The sequence below is a fragment of the Oryza sativa genome, chromosome 1 (assembly GCF_034140825.1).
Source record: "Oryza sativa Japonica Group chromosome 1, ASM3414082v1".
NCBI lineage: Eukaryota > Viridiplantae > Streptophyta > Magnoliopsida > Poales > Poaceae > Oryza > Oryza sativa.
The window spans coordinates 33,784,255-33,799,354 of record NC_089035.1 but is presented as its reverse complement, the minus strand read 5'-3'; the positions used below and the strand labels follow the sequence as shown (position 1 = coordinate 33,799,354).

General features: G+C 42.5%; 3 protein-coding genes across 5 annotated transcripts; 2 read left to right on the top strand and 1 right to left on the bottom strand.

The window, feature by feature from the left end:
* The first annotated feature begins 583 nt into the window (after positions 1-583).
* Positions 584-6,903, top strand: LOC4327055 (diacylglycerol kinase 5). Of its 2 annotated transcripts, XM_015765515.2 has the most exons (13): positions 584-754; positions 2,283-2,492; positions 2,614-2,736; positions 2,859-2,987; positions 3,459-3,544; positions 3,643-3,763; positions 4,711-4,759; positions 4,917-4,999; positions 5,137-5,204; positions 5,343-5,417; positions 5,751-5,838; positions 5,948-6,067; positions 6,360-6,903. In XM_015765515.2, exons 2-13 carry the CDS (start codon positions 2,295-2,297, stop codon positions 6,681-6,683), a joined length of 1,464 nt encoding a protein of 487 aa, XP_015621001.1. In that variant the 5' UTR covers positions 584-754; positions 2,283-2,294; the 3' UTR covers positions 6,684-6,903. The 2 variants fall into 2 exon arrangements, with proteins under 2 accessions (XP_015621001.1, XP_015621000.1); XM_015765514.3 differs by lacking the exon at positions 584-754 and having other exon boundaries at positions 2,274-2,492.
* LOC4327054 (pentatricopeptide repeat-containing protein At1g09900) lies at positions 6,356-10,922 on the bottom strand. Of its 2 annotated transcripts, none has more exons than XM_066304424.1 (2): positions 8,567-10,922; positions 6,356-7,459 (listed from the first exon to the last, which is right to left on the bottom strand). In XM_066304424.1, the coding sequence occupies exon 1, from the start codon at positions 10,801-10,803 to the stop codon at positions 8,749-8,751; it is 2,055 nt and encodes a 684-aa protein (XP_066160521.1). In that variant the 5' UTR covers positions 10,804-10,922; the 3' UTR covers positions 6,356-7,459; positions 8,567-8,748. The 2 variants fall into 2 exon arrangements, with proteins under 2 accessions (XP_066160521.1, XP_015620999.1); XM_015765513.3 differs by lacking the exon at positions 6,356-7,459 and adding an exon at positions 7,977-8,125.
* A 788-nt stretch (positions 10,923-11,710) lies between these two features.
* Positions 11,711-12,380, top strand: LOC107278667 (uncharacterized). Its single transcript, XM_015765516.3, has 2 exons — positions 11,711-11,872; positions 11,966-12,380. The coding sequence occupies exons 1-2, from the start codon at positions 11,782-11,784 to the stop codon at positions 12,169-12,171; spliced, it is 297 nt and encodes a 98-aa protein (XP_015621002.1). The 5' UTR covers positions 11,711-11,781; the 3' UTR covers positions 12,172-12,380.
* The last annotated feature ends 2,720 nt before the right edge of the window (positions 12,381-15,100 follow it).

Genomic DNA, 15,100 nt, shown 5'->3' with positions numbered 1-15,100 from the left:
CCCGACGGATCAACGACGCACTCACGCACCCACCACGCCGCGCGCTTGCAAGAAACACGCGAAACGCGCGGCGGCCGTATCACGCGAAATTCTCAGCCGAGAAGAGAGAAAAACGAGTGTCCGGAGCCGACCTTGCGCGGCCGGGTCGCTGTCTCCGCGGGACGGGGTACGTTGGCTTCGCCGAGAAGAAAACGAATCGAAAAACCAACCAAATCCACCAGGTGATCGAGTCCGAGTCCGGAACTAATCCACCGCGGAGACAGCGACCGCGCGTCCGCGCCGAGGGCTGTGACGTGTCGACCGAGCCAAGAACCCTCGCCCACACACACACACAACAGGTGGAAGCGGCAGCCGGTCCGAAGGTCTCGGGACCAAACCGACCAGCGACCCCACGGCGTCATTCCGTTGGGCCCACCTGTCAGCAACGTAATTAGGAGACGACGCGCGTCGGCGCCCCTCACGTGGACCAACCAGCTCGGCCCGCCTGGCGCTTACTATAATAGGCGTTGCACACGCGCTCGGAATTTTTCCAAGCCCATCCAGCGCCACCCCCACCCCCACCACCTCCTCTTCTTCTTCCCTCGAGCTCAGCGCAGAACGCACGCACGCGGACAGAGAGGGAATCCCCCCGTTGCTTGCGTCCGCTCGCGGCTCGGAGACGAGCCGCGAGCGTTCCAATACCAAACCAGAGCATCCCCCGGCCTTGTTGGATCTTTCCGGCGCCGCCCGCAGCGAGCGATTCGCCTTCGGGCAGGTGAGATCCCTAGCACCCGGCCGCTCCTCCGTCGATCGATATGATCCTCTCGGGCGGTCGGGCCCTGCTCCGTCGAGGCGGTGGCATATGGCCATTTGAACGCGATTTTTATTGGGGGTTTATTATTTGCGCTGGATGTTTGGGGTTCTGATCAAATGGCTTTGCGGAATGTAGCGGGTTTTTTTTTTTTTGGTCTGGTTGTGTGTGGTTGTCCAAAGTTACCATTTGTTCATGCAATCTGGTTGTGATTGGGGTGGCAATGCTTCAAATGTGCAATAGCATTTATTAGTGACTGATGATCCATTACTGAGATTGATTTGCTACTTTAAAGCCTTCTCCCGGCCTACCAGTGTTGCGTTTCCATCTGGTTTAGGTAGGGAATCGAACTTTTCAAATTTGGTTGGGTGGCCCGGGTCCTGCATGCTCAAAGGGGATTGCTAAATCCTGGGGTATTTGTTGCTGTTGTATAGGAATCCATTTGAATTTGTACCGTTGTAAGTTTTGAGGATGGGTTTCTCTACCTTTCAACTTCAACGGTTTGATTTTTCGGTTTATAGTTTACACTTTGGTTTATTTGAACTTTTTTGAAGCTATTTTTATAGGCCTAAGTTAATATTGGTGTCCGAAATTATCGGTAAGTTTTTAAGAGGGCATGATATTGATTGATTTGGATCATTTATGGCTCATCACTGGTTTAGATTCTTCTAGAGCTGGTAGGTGACGTGATTTTTTAGTGACCAATGAACAACTGATAGCTGTTGATTGTTGATCGCTATGGCGAATCATTCACAATTAATTGTAAGGATGACGGTGGCTCACATCTCTTTCTGGATGGGATGTGCTTCAATGTCTTCTCAAATATTGAGCAACACTAAACTTCGAAAGTAACTGACAGTATAACAGTATATCCCATCATCTAATAGTAGTATAGTACCACTACTTTGGTAAAAAGATCAGTATACAGTGGTCTGGTTCCCTTACCAGAAATAAACCGTATGTTGAAATTGATTTATTTAGTAAAAAAAATTGATTTATAAATGTTGATTTTGTATATTGATTTAAGTGAGGTGTTTGCTGTTTCATGAAAATATATCTGTCATGTTTCCAATTTTAACCTGAAACTGTTAGTATGATAATTGACATGTGTATGGTGATACTGTTGAAACAAATGCCTACGTCCCTGCGTTCCGCGACACACACATAAAAAAAGCTTTGTCCATTCCAGTGACAGCTTGTTTGCTTTATCCTCAATAAAGTACTCGAAGATACTATAGTGTTAACTGTGGCATTTATTTTCACATGGAAATGAAGTCACTGTGCACTTGTGCTTAGACCGTTGCACAACGTTCTGCTACTAAATTTACCAGAAGTTGTATTGACACAAGCTGTACCTGGGTCAAATAAACCAATTGATATATCCAATTAGTGTTACTTTTAGCCTACAGTGGAACATAGTTAAAATACACTAATTAGCCTTCGGTAATCTTATGTTATCTTTGTATCTTCGTAATTAGTATGAATGTTGCAGGCGCAAGATTCAATGAAGAACAACCTTGTGAAAAACAACATGCTGAAAGAGTTCTACATCCCAACTTATATATTCGTGCCAGAGTCTCCAGTAGAGAAGGTTTCTCAAATACCTAGTTGTCCAGTGATTGTTTTTATCAACACCAAAAGTGGTGGCCAGCTGGGACATGATTTAATTGTCACGTACCGTAAGCTGCTCAACAATTCTCAGGTAGATGTTCACTGTTTTTCCAGATATACTTGTTCGTCATTACAGTATTCTTTCATTTTTAATGCAAGGAATTTCGAATTAACATATAGTTCTAAGGCCAGCCTAACTCTCTGAATTTCAGGTGTTTGATCTGCTTGAGGAAGCTCCAGATAAGGTCTTGCACAAACTGTATGGAAACATGGAAAGGCTAATGCGTGATGGGGATACTGTTGCTGCTGAAATTCACAGAAGATTGAGGCTAATAGTGAGCACTACTCAGCAGTTTTATGATTCTATCTAACAATATGATCTATTGCTAATAGTTATAACTGTTTTGCCTTATTTGGAAACTGCACTTACATATTTTTGTCCTTGAAATCCAATTAGGTTGCTGGAGGTGATGGTACTGCAGGTTGGTTGCTTGGAGTTGTTTCTGATCTTAAGCTAGTACATCCACCACCTGTTGCTACAGTTCCTCTGGGAACTGGAAATAACTTGCCATATTCTTTTGGATGGGTATGTGAAAGAAGATAGTTAATCAAGATAAATTAGTAGAATTCTTTCATATCTTACATATGCCACTGCTGTGCGTTGTACTTGCATGAGCCTTTTTCATTTAAACCTGCTTTTACTTTTTCGTTATGATAATCCCTCAGATGTCGAATCGAAACCTTTCTGTTTTGCTATATTGAATAAATTTAGTTATATTTGCTAGTAGTATTTTTTTTCTGTTTGTGTTTCATCTACAGCATTTGTGACCTACTTGTGCAAGGATTTTATGATTAAGAATCAATTCTTTCTTGTACAGCAATTCTATATATTTCCCATCATCAGTTGAGATAAACAACTCTTCCTTCTAGCGATTACTTATAAGTTTATGTTTATATTATGCCTTCTGATGTCAGCTTTATGTTTGGACTGTTGCTACACAATACTTTTAATTATGGTCTGTCACTATGTCCCTAATAGAAAACAAATGAAATGCAGGGGAAGAGAAATCCTGGAACAGATGAAAAGTCAGTTCTATCGTTTCTACAGTCAGTAAGACAAGCGAAAGAGATGAAAATTGATAGGTAGGTTTGTTTTGCAAGGTACAATCTCCATTGTTGTTCACACCTTCTATCTGTAATCTCCATACGGATGTTGATTGGTACTTATTGAAATATTTCAGTTGGCACATTGTCATGAAAATGGAAAGCCCAAAAAGTTCTACTTGTGATCCAATTGCTCCTTTGGATTTGCCTCATTCGCTGCACGCGTTTCACCGTGTGCCAAACAATCCACAAGATAAGGTAACTACAATTGACTTGGACTAATTTAATGTATGCAAATTAAGTTAGAAGACTCAAATTATATACTGAGTTGGACTGTTTATCTGTTTTTTTGGGCTCTGCGAAGCCCCTTTTGCATTTTTTTAAAGTACCCTTTTATGGAAATAACACAATTAGTCACCTTCACACAGTTTAGTTTCCATGTGGCTGAGGCACGTTATACGAATATCTGAAATGGTGTTGATTGTATATATAAATAATATAAAGAGTGTATAGCATGCATCAGTGGCAAGCGTATATCCAAACTTACGCTTGTTTGCCTGTGGTTCTGCACTGTTCCACACTTCCATCACTTAGATTTTCTGCATATTCAATCCAGACATTTTTCCAATTCATTTTCATCACTTAGATCAGGGGCATCAGAGCTATGTAGTGCAATCACACAGGAGTGGTCAATAATTGCCTGATGCCCTGCTCCTGTGTGGTGTTTTATCCTAGAGCGCCCAGAAGTAGAGCTGCCAAGCTGGGGCTGCTGTTATAACTTATGAGTGGGGCATGTGTTGTATCTTGGCAACCGTGTGATTGATTTGTAAACTGTTTTTTCCTCCCCTGCTTGATAAATTTGGTCGACGTCCTTCTTTGATCTACCTCAGTAACTACTACCTCCGTCCTAGAATATAAGGATTTTTAGGGTTGCACACAGGTATAAGAAAGTAGGAAGAATTAAATGAGGGAAGGTTGTGATTGGCCGGGAAGAGAATGTTGGTGGAGAAGCTGTTATATTTTGGAACGGAGGGAGTAATTGGTTTGCATTATGTGTTCTCTTTAGAACATATTTGTGCCTTATGTTTTTCCATACAAAAAGTCAAAAAATGAATATTTACATGTTAATATAGAATATGAGTAAATGAACCTCTTGAATTATGCAACGTGCTGAATGTATAACCTTGTTTTCAATACATCTGCAGGAATATTCTTGCACGTTTCGTGGGGGATTCTGGAATTACTTCAGTATGGGTGAGTTGCCTGTTGAAAGTTGTACCTTTTGTTCTGTTGATCAATTTTTTTTTTGGGTGAACCTTGCTTTTCTGCCAAGGCTAGGAGAAAACAGTAGGACACAATTTATTGGTTAGTTCAACAGCCAAAGGTTGAAATTCACTTGTTTATTTCACAGGAATGGATGCTCAGGTGTCATATGCCTTTCATTCTGAGAGGAAATTGCATCCAGAAAAATTCAAAAACCAGTTGTCTAATCAGGTGAACTAAGATACCGATCATATTTTTTAAAAGATTTTATTCCTCCTGCTTTCCTCTAACCTCTCTCAAAGATGTCACTCCTTTATGAGCATATTCAGAAGTACAGAAACCAATAATTTTTATGATCTTTAGTGCAGAAAACATATTTGAAGCTGGCATGCACGCAAGGATGGTTCTGTGCATCCCTATGTCATCCAATGTCACGGTAAATTACATTATCGATACTAAGTTAGTCTTTGCATCATTTTGAAAAATCATCTCAATACTTTCAGGAAAATCTGCATGCTTTGTTCATGACATTGTAGGTCTCATAATTTTTCATATACCTTTTGCTGCACCATAGGAACATTGCGCACCTTTCAAAAGTAAAGATAATGAAGAAATCTGGAAAATGGGAAACATTGGAAATTCCACAGAGGTAAGCTATACGCCCTCCTTCCATATCAAACCGGCCTTGCATATTACATTTTAGAGTTATGTGCTTATATTTGAGCATTGATGGAATCTGATGTTTAAAAGGAGCACGGGCTCTTACTCTTGAGTCACAGCCCCAGGAGTTGGGATGGGGGTAGAATGGGTTCTATATATCTGTCGGGCACAAAAATTCTCAATTTTGTGTGCACTATAGTTGGTGTGCTAGATACTTATACTGTTAACTTTAAACCATTAAATGCTATTGGCGGCATGTTAGAATGCTTCAATATCTGATGCTGATCCATGATGGTCTGAACAAATTTTTACACAAATGCAGTATCCGGTCCATTGTTTGTCTGAATTTACCCAGCTTCTCCGGTGGACTGAATCCATGGGGAACACCAAGTGAGAGAAAACAAAGAAAAGTGAGTTCAATACATAACGCTGATGCTATTCATTGCACAACAAAAGACTGTGGTAGTATAAATTTCCTTTATTTAAAGATCTTTTAACAATACAAAACTATTCTTGCAGAGGGATTTAGTAATGCCTCCACTTGTGGATGATGGTCTTCTGGAGATTGTGGGTTTTAAAGATGCTTGGCATGGACTTGTGTTGCTATCTCCAAAAGGCCATGGCACTCGTCTTGCTCAGGTAAAATATAAATGCATACCTCCTCTAGTCTACTTATGTGCAGTTCATTGTGACTTATAAGACTTTCCACTGCATAGCTACATCACTCCATGTCTCCATCAATGGTTGGATCTAGGTGATACAATAACGTTCGGTAGGAACATTGCATACTCAAATGCATGTAGCAGGACTGAAATTTTGAAGCCCTATATTGCTGAACCAAATTACCCAACAAACTGTGCTGCTTCATGATATTTGACCCTCAAATAAAATTGGGTTGCTTCATGAACAATAAGTTTCTTTTCATTTTCAGGCTCATCGCGTCCAATTCAAATTCCACAAGGGTGCAACCGACCATGCTTACATGAGACTTGATGGGGAACCCTGGAATCAGCCTCTTCCGAAGGATGACGGCAAGGTCTTGGTGGAGATCTCACATGCCGGCCAGGTGAAGATGCTTGCTACCAAAAACTGCATTGCTAAAGGCATCCATGAGGCACTGTCTATGTCAACGGTTCATCCAGAGTCCAGCTCCTCCAGTGACGATACGGATGACGATGATGATTTCGCGGAGGAGAGGAAGAACTTTGGTGCTGCATTGTCGTTTCGGTACATGGATGATGTGACCAAAGAGTAAAAAAGCTTGCTTTTCTTACTGAGCCTTGTACAGCATGTTTGCATAGGACGTAGATTGCTGCACTAACTCTGGAAGCTGCGCCACCTGTAAGATCCTTTCCATGACGAGGTTTTGTACGTATGGCTGAGTTGTTGTGTGCCGTACAGAGCCAACTGGGGTGCTGACTATCTTGTACCATGACCGTGAGCAATTTTCCAATCCAGTTTTTCTTCTGCAGCAACACAGATTTGAGCAAAGATAGATTTACTTTAAGATCAACCAGAATGGCAGTCATGTTTCTCACGCAGCGTTACAATAACATAATTGTCTGGAGTCTGAACTTGGGATATCAGAGTATCAGACTTCAGACAGTTATTTGCGCACAGCACTACCCGCAGAATATACCTCCACGGCTCCGGCTCTGGATCAACCGATCAGGCATTTCGATGGGCTGTTGGTTCACGACTGTCTTCGAATTATATTTGCAGAGAACTATCTCCTCCAGAACTTGTTCGATTCGTTGCTTGTTGATTTTCCCAATCCAAAGACAAATAGTTCAGGCCGTGAAACTCTAAAAGTGTGCCTGTTGCTTTCTCCTAAGAAACTGTTGGACATTAGCAAGGTAAGAGAGTTGGGACTTGAACAACAGCATGTGCACTTGTCAACCTGTTACATGGTCATTTCACTGGAGATAGAGGGCAAAACTTGAACCTTGGTACAACTGAAACTGCTTCCCTTTGCCAGGCCATTGACTTGTTCCCAAAATGGATTATTGCGTCTCTGTGCCCAATAGTCACCTACAGAAACAGAAAGAGGAATGAGAATCTGATGCCGGACTTGCTGATAAAGCATATGAGGATGCTAGAATGATGCCTGGAACCTGCAGGCTCCAGGAAATTAGAAGGAAACTAAAAAAGCTTACCAACATGCAAATGCTCGATGATGCATGTGGCATGATTGTATCAGCCTGGCAAAGCAAGAAGTTGCAACCGAAATGAAATTATAACGCAGTAATTTGAGATGTCAGTTTGATGTAAGGTAATCGGTATGAAACGCCAGTCTGAAGCAAGGAAAACCTGGACAAATACATGATCACATGATGATCATACAGCCCAATATTCTTGTTAAGTGTTGACATAAGACTTAAAAATAATAAGCGATTTTGAGAAATGATGTACAAGAAAAGGAAATTCAACAAAGACTTAGAAGGAGAAAACAAAAACATCAACCAAGGCCATAGCTTGTAAAAGACAGTGCCAACATTATCATGAACAGAAAAAAAAAAAAGCAATTTGGTTAAATAAGTCAATGCAATAGAGTCAAATTGTCAAATGTATTATTAAAATTCTGTGACTGTATTATTTAACATGGAAAATAACATTTGTAAGCACTCAAGTTTGCTTGCGTTATCCTCCACATTCTTCTCTTGTTTTTCTTGGTCTTCACACTTCAATTTCAGCTTCCTGAACAAAATTGTGTTGGTTGTGAGATCCTACATATCAAGCGGACTAGACTAATATGAAATAAATAACCTACAAGAGTTCTTTTTATGAACAGAAAAGTATTGAATGATATCAGAGAAGTGTAGGAATGTTGGGTATTTCGTTTTTATGTATCAATGTGGCGTATGTTCTTAAGTGGACTGGAGAAGATTTACTGAGAGTATAATATTTAATATTTCTAGTGTAGGAAACAAGAGGCTACGCAGATGATCAAGAGATTATTGTTTAAAACTACACAAAGCTGATAAATAGCATAAGTGTCTTTCTATCAAGCACGAAAAGAATGACAATGTTGCTTCAATTAGTACCGAAAGTGAAAGTAGGCATGATAAGTAATGCATGTATGCTTGCAGCATGAGTAGGTTGACTAGTTTTTGTATGTTGAGGGAGGGAGAAACTTACACAATCACGATTCCTGTACATGAGGCTAGGAGCCCTCGTCTGTGGTCTGTCCCATCATCATGAAAAGTATCTTGAAGCATACACAGGACATGCCAGTGTGCCACTGATTCCACATTACTGTAGATGAGGAATAGAGTTCCATGGATACTCAACAGTACTAAAGGTTTTGGATTCATGATGACTCAAGGTAAATGCACGGTTTGATTCGAAAACTTAGGGCGCCACTCTTCAAGCAAGTTTTTATTTAGAACACCTCTTGAGCACAACTCGCGCAGTAAATCTCTTGTCTCCTTCAAGAAATCCTCATTTGCAAGGCCTTCAATGAGTGTAATGTAGGTCAACTCATTGGGCATGCAACCATTAGACACCATATAAGCGAAAAAATCAATGGCACCATCTGTATTACATCTTTTACAGAGTGCAAGTAGTATCTTGTTGTATATCACTGCTTTAGGTCTCATCCCCAAATCTTGCACAATATGGAACATTTTGATTGCTTCTTCTACTCTATCTTCTCTTGAGAGGACACCAATGATTGAAGAATAGGTAACTATATCTGGGGATACCCCATTGCTGACCAAACCATGCAATAGCTCCAGAGCTTCTTCTGAGTTGCAATCCTTGGTTATCCCATCGAGTAAAGTATTGTATGTAATCAGGTTAGGGGTGCAACCGTGCTCCATCATCTGTTCTACAAGTTCAATTGCTTCATCCATTAATCCTTTTTGACAGAAGAAACTCACAAGTACATTGAAAGTCACTACATTTGGTGCGCAATCTTTCTGGAGCATCTCAGCTAAGAGTTCTGCAGCAGCATCCAACCGCTCGGCATTGCACAAACCTGTTAGCAAGGTAGTGTATGTAATGGTGTTGGGCTTGCAAGGCATGCTGTAAAATAACTCAAGAGCGCTATCAACGCGCCCTTGCACACAAAAGCCATTAACGAGGGCGTTGTATGTGACAATATTCACTTCACATCCATGCTCTGACATTTGTTCGATAAGCATAGTAGCTTGCTCGATCAATCCTTTTTGGCATAAGATGCAGATGAATGTATTGAATGTCACCTCATTTGGGGGACAATTCTTCCGGACCATCTCTTTCAAGAGCTCTTTGGCATCCTCCCATCGCTCAGCGCGACACAAGCCCTTTAGCACAGTTGTATAGCTGATGGTATCTGGACTGCATCCATAGGAACCCATGTTGTTCAAGAACTGAAAGGCATCATCAACACGTCCTTGTTTACAGATAGTGTTTATGACAATGTTACACAAGGTAGTGTTGGCTGCGCATCCATGTCCGGACATTTGCTCAAGAACTTGGATTGCCCGCTCCACCATACCTCCACGACAAAAGAATCTGACTAACATGTCGAATGTTACCTCATTCGGCATGCAATTCTTCTCCATCATCTCAGCAAAGAGCTCCTCAACATCCTCCCACCGCTTAGCAGCACACAAACCCTTAAGCACAGTGGTGTAGCTGACAGTGTCGGGTTGGAAGCCATACGAGGACAACCTGTTCAAGAACTCCCTCGCATCGTCGACGCGGCCCTCCCTGCACATTCCGTTGATGATGACATTGTAGGTGACAATGTTGGGCGTGCACCCCTTGGCACGCATCTCATCGAGGACCTCCATTGCCTGCCCGAACCCAGTACTCTTGCATACGGCCTCCAGGAGAACTGTGTAGGTCACCACGCTGGGCTGGCAGCCCCGGTGGAGCATATCGTCGAGCAGGCTGAGCGCCTCGCCGACCCTCCCACGGTCGCAGAGCCCCCGGATGATCGGCGTGTACGTGTACGCGTCGGGCGCGACGGGCATGGACGCGATGAGCCGGCGCGCGGCGTCGAGCTGGCCGTACCGGCAGTACCCCGCGACGAGCGTGTTGTAGGCGAAGACGTCGACGGCGGTGCCGGACCTCTCGGCCGCGCGGAGGACGCGCGCGGCGTCGGAGGTGCGGCCCCGGCGGCATAGGTTGCGGATGAGCTTGGTGCACAGGTACACGTCGGGGGCCTCCCCGCGGGAGGTGGCGCGGTCGACGAGGCGCGCGGCCTCGGCGAGGTCGTCGCGGGCGATGAGGCGGCGGAGCCTGGCGTTGGCCGGGTTGGGGGACGACGCGCTGGGGGCCTCGGGCCTCGTGGCGGCAGCGGTGAGGTGGGCGTGGTGTGCGGCGTGGAGGTGGTGGTGCGGCTTGGGGATCGCGTGCGGGAAGGAGGTGACGAGCGCGGCGGCCATCGGTGGGTGGTGCGGCGGGCGGAGCGGTGGTGGTGGCGGCGGCGTCGCGGCGTCGCGGGCGCGGGCGCGGGGGCGTGTGGTGTGATGGGCATCGCGTCGCGTGGAGATTGGGCGGGACCGGATCAGATGAGCAACGGTTGGTTCGTTTCGTCGTCCGCCCAGCCGATCACTGCCGCTGCGGCTGATTGACCTGACGTACAGTGGAAAAGTGGAAAACCACCGGGCGCACGGCCGGCGTGCGGGAGGATCACGTTACGCCGACCCGTCGTTCGGTTGGGCCGCGGTTGCGTCAGGGTGGCTGGGTCGAGTGGATCGTCCCAACAAACGTTGGGCCGCTTGCCCCGCACGTCCGTGAGGCCCATGCGTACCAGATAGCTCTCGCCGCGCGTTTTCCTCGCGTAGTGAACGTGAATCCGACTGTCAAGCTGAACACTGATCTGATCGCCTCGGATAGCCGATTAGCAGCTAGTCAGGTACTAGTCTATAAGAACACACTCGATATCGAACAGGTCCTCTGGAGAAAAAAACGATATGGAACAGGGAAAATGCAAAAGAAAAAAAATCCTCGCCAACAAACCCGTCAAAATCAACTGTAAAGAGCATTCCAGAATTGTTACATAGGAAACATAAAACATTTTTTACCGTGCCTGCCATACACCCACGTACTAATCGCAGAAAGATTGGCCGGCTAGAAATAGTCAAGAACGACACGTACGTCCATCGGTCCATGCAACCCTCAACATAAGTAGTATCACCCGGTTCTTGGAACGCCGCCTCCGAGGCCGGGCCGACGGACCGCTCCGTTTTGTCACACGCACCTTATCAACATCCGCTCATTCCCCTCGCCTCGCTATAAAAAGGCGATAACTACGCCTCTCAGTCGCATCGCAGTACAGCACAGTACAGCAGCAGAGCCTAACAAGCGCGCCAAGCCATCAGCTGCCTGCTTTCTTTGCCAACACTTGGCTTGCGATATCGATGGCGAACCACGGCGCCGCGGCTCTCGCGATCATCGCGTCCCTCCTCGTGGCGGTCACCCTCGCCGACGCGAGGCTCACCGCGCACCACGGTATACGAGACACACAAAGCTCGTGATTTCTGCCAAGTATTCCGTGCGAATCGTTCGTGACGTACTATATGTGAGTACGTATATATGCTGCAGGTTACGTGGTGGTGGAGGATGTGAAGGCGCCGGTCCCGGCGCTGACATGCAACAAGGTGCACGGGGTGCAGGCGTCCGAGACGTGCTTCTCCGTGTCGCAGAGCGCCGGGCTGACTCAGGACCAGTTCCTCGCCTTCAACCCAAACATCAACTGCGCGAAGGTCTTCGTCGGCCAGTGGGTCTGCCTCGACGCTGCCGCCGCTTAACTTGAACCGGTGTCAAATGCATTATCCGTTCGTGCATGGACTGCTGTTGTTACATCTACGAATAAGGAGAAGGATTCTGTCCTTTGCCTCCACTTGCCGGCCAGAGTTGGCTCGGCTATGTGACTTTGCCACTATATACTTGAGTATTTTGCTTGAATGCTTGTACTTCCCTCACAAAAAAGAGGTTGTTTGGTTGGTTCTTATTTGATTTGGATTTACTACTTCTGTGTCGTTCAATTTTCATTTTACTACATCCGAAATTACAGGGACACAAAACCACCATGCGCACGCACTCATAAACCAACGAATACATCTAATGTCCCATTCATTTTGGAGGTTTGACCAATTAGCCGGTTGGCTTGCGAGAGAAAAAAAAATTAGCTCAAGATTAATTAACTATTTCATTTACCCTAAAATATACTACCTCTGTTTTTTAATAGATGACGCCGTTGACTTTTTCTCACATGTTTGACCATTCGTCTTATTTAAAATTTTTATGCAAATGTATAAGATATAAAACACACTTAAAGTACTATAAGTGATAAAACAACTCATAACAAAATAAATTATAATTACGTAAATTTTTTAAATAAGACGAATGGTCAAATATGTGAGAAAAAGTCAACGGCGTCATCTATTAAAAAATAGAGGGAGTAGCTATTTAATTCTATGAATCTGGACTGTACCCTACAATTCTAATATATGCTTGAAACCAGTGGCAAATCCTTAGAAGGGAATGCTGGAGATGACAATGTCAAAGAAACTTTTGTTACCATCACTAGTCATCACCCGGGGAAATGCCAATGCCATCCACTCCCTATGTTTCATATTATAAGTCGTTGAATTTATTCTTAGTCAAACTTGTTTAAGTTTGACAAAGTTTATATAAAAATATAGTAGCATTTTCAATACAAAACAAACATATTATCAAAATATAGTAACATTTTTAATGACACTAATTTGATGTTGTAGATATTGCTAATTTTTTCTATAAACTTAATCAGATCTAAAAAATTTTAATAGTGAAAAAAATTAAAACAACTTATAATATGAAACGGAGGGAGTATTAGCGTTGCCAAATAAATTTGTCTCATGCGGCTTCCGGTAAAGCGAAGTAAAGGGGGGTGATTTTTGCCAAATAAATTTGTCTCATGGCATTAAGAGAAGGAACAGTGAAGATGTTTTACATGGCATCAAGAGAAGTAAAGGGGGGTGATTGTATTTTTACCCCTTTTTAAACTTCAGTTATGATTTTACTTCTATTTTTTCCAACTTTGTGAATTTGCTATTATTTTTTTAAACTAAAGCTTGTGCGTGCCCCCATCATGTTAAGAAGACTTGATATTGTTGAAGTTCACATTGAAATAAGGGCAAAATTCTTCTCAAGCCTGTGTTAGGTCTCAATTTTTTTACTTAATTAGTGAAAATTCATGTCAAAGGGGAAAAAGTTTGTGTCAAAAGTTTTCTGAACAAACATCTCGGCAACTTTGCCACATTTGGCTTTTTAGTACAATATATCTGCACAAATCGAACAGTTGTATACAAAATCTTGCATTTCCTACAGCTCACTTTATTAGCATGTGTAATTTGATATTGAGAACATCACTATCTGCCTCAAGTTTTTAGAGTGGCCAGTGTCTTTCAGGGGATCATTCATCCCCTGAGGAATCTATCCCTTTCGTTATAGTATCCCCCAAGTAAAATAATGTTCCTCTTTTAGAGGGTGTACCTTTCTATACCTCCGGTTGCAAAATACACCACAGAAAAAATGTATTTTCTATGTTTCATATTATAAGTCGTTAAATTTATTCTTAGTCAAACTTGTTTAAGTTTGACAAAGTTTATATAAAAATATAGTAGCATTTTCAATACAAAACAAACATATTATCAAAATATAGTAACATTTTTAATGACACTAATTTGATGTTGTAGATATTGCTAATTTTTTCTATAAACTTAATCAGATCTAAAAAATTTTAATAGTGAAAAAAATTAAAACAACTTATAATATGAAACAGAGAGAGTATTAGCGTTGCCAAATAAATTTGTCTCATGCGGCTTCCGGTAAAGCGAAGTAAAGGGGGGTGATTTTTGCCAAATAAATTTGTCTCATGGCATTAAGAGAAGGAACAGTGAAGATGTTTTACATGGCATCAAGAGAAGTAAAGGGGGGTGATTGTATTTTTACCCCTTTTTAAACTTCAGTTATGATTTTACTTCTATTTTTTCCAACTTTGTGAATTTGCTATTATTTTTTTAAACTAAAGCTTGTGCGTGCCCCCATCATGTTAAGAAGACTTGATATTGTTGAAGTTCACATTGAAATAAGGGCAAAATTCATCTCAAGCCTGTGTTAGGTCTCAATTTTTTTACTTAATTAGTGAAAATTCATGTCAAAGGGGAAAAAGTTTGTGTCAAAAGTTTTCTGAACAAACATCTCGGCAACTTTGCCACATTTGGCTTTTTAGTACAATATATCTGCACAAATCGAACAGTTGTATACAAAATCTTGCATTTCCTACAGCTCACTTTATTAGCATGTGTAATTTGATATTGAGAACATCACTATCTGCCTCAAGTTTTTAGAGTGGCCAGTGTCTTTCAGGGGATCATTCGTCCCCTGAGGAATCTATCCCTTTCGTTATAGTATCCCCCAAGTAAAATAATGTTCCTCTTTTAGAGGGTGTACCTTTCTATGCCTCCGGTTGCAAAATACACCACAGAAAAAATGTATTTTCTAGTTGTTTAAGGCTACATTAAGTAGTCTAAAACAACTATGTAGTATAATATAATTAATTACTACTTCCTCCGTTTCAGATTATAATACGTTTTGATTTTAGTCAAAGTTAAATTGTTTCAAGTTTGACTAAGTTTATAGACAAATATAGTAATATTTATAATACTAAATTAATTTCATTAAATCAATAAT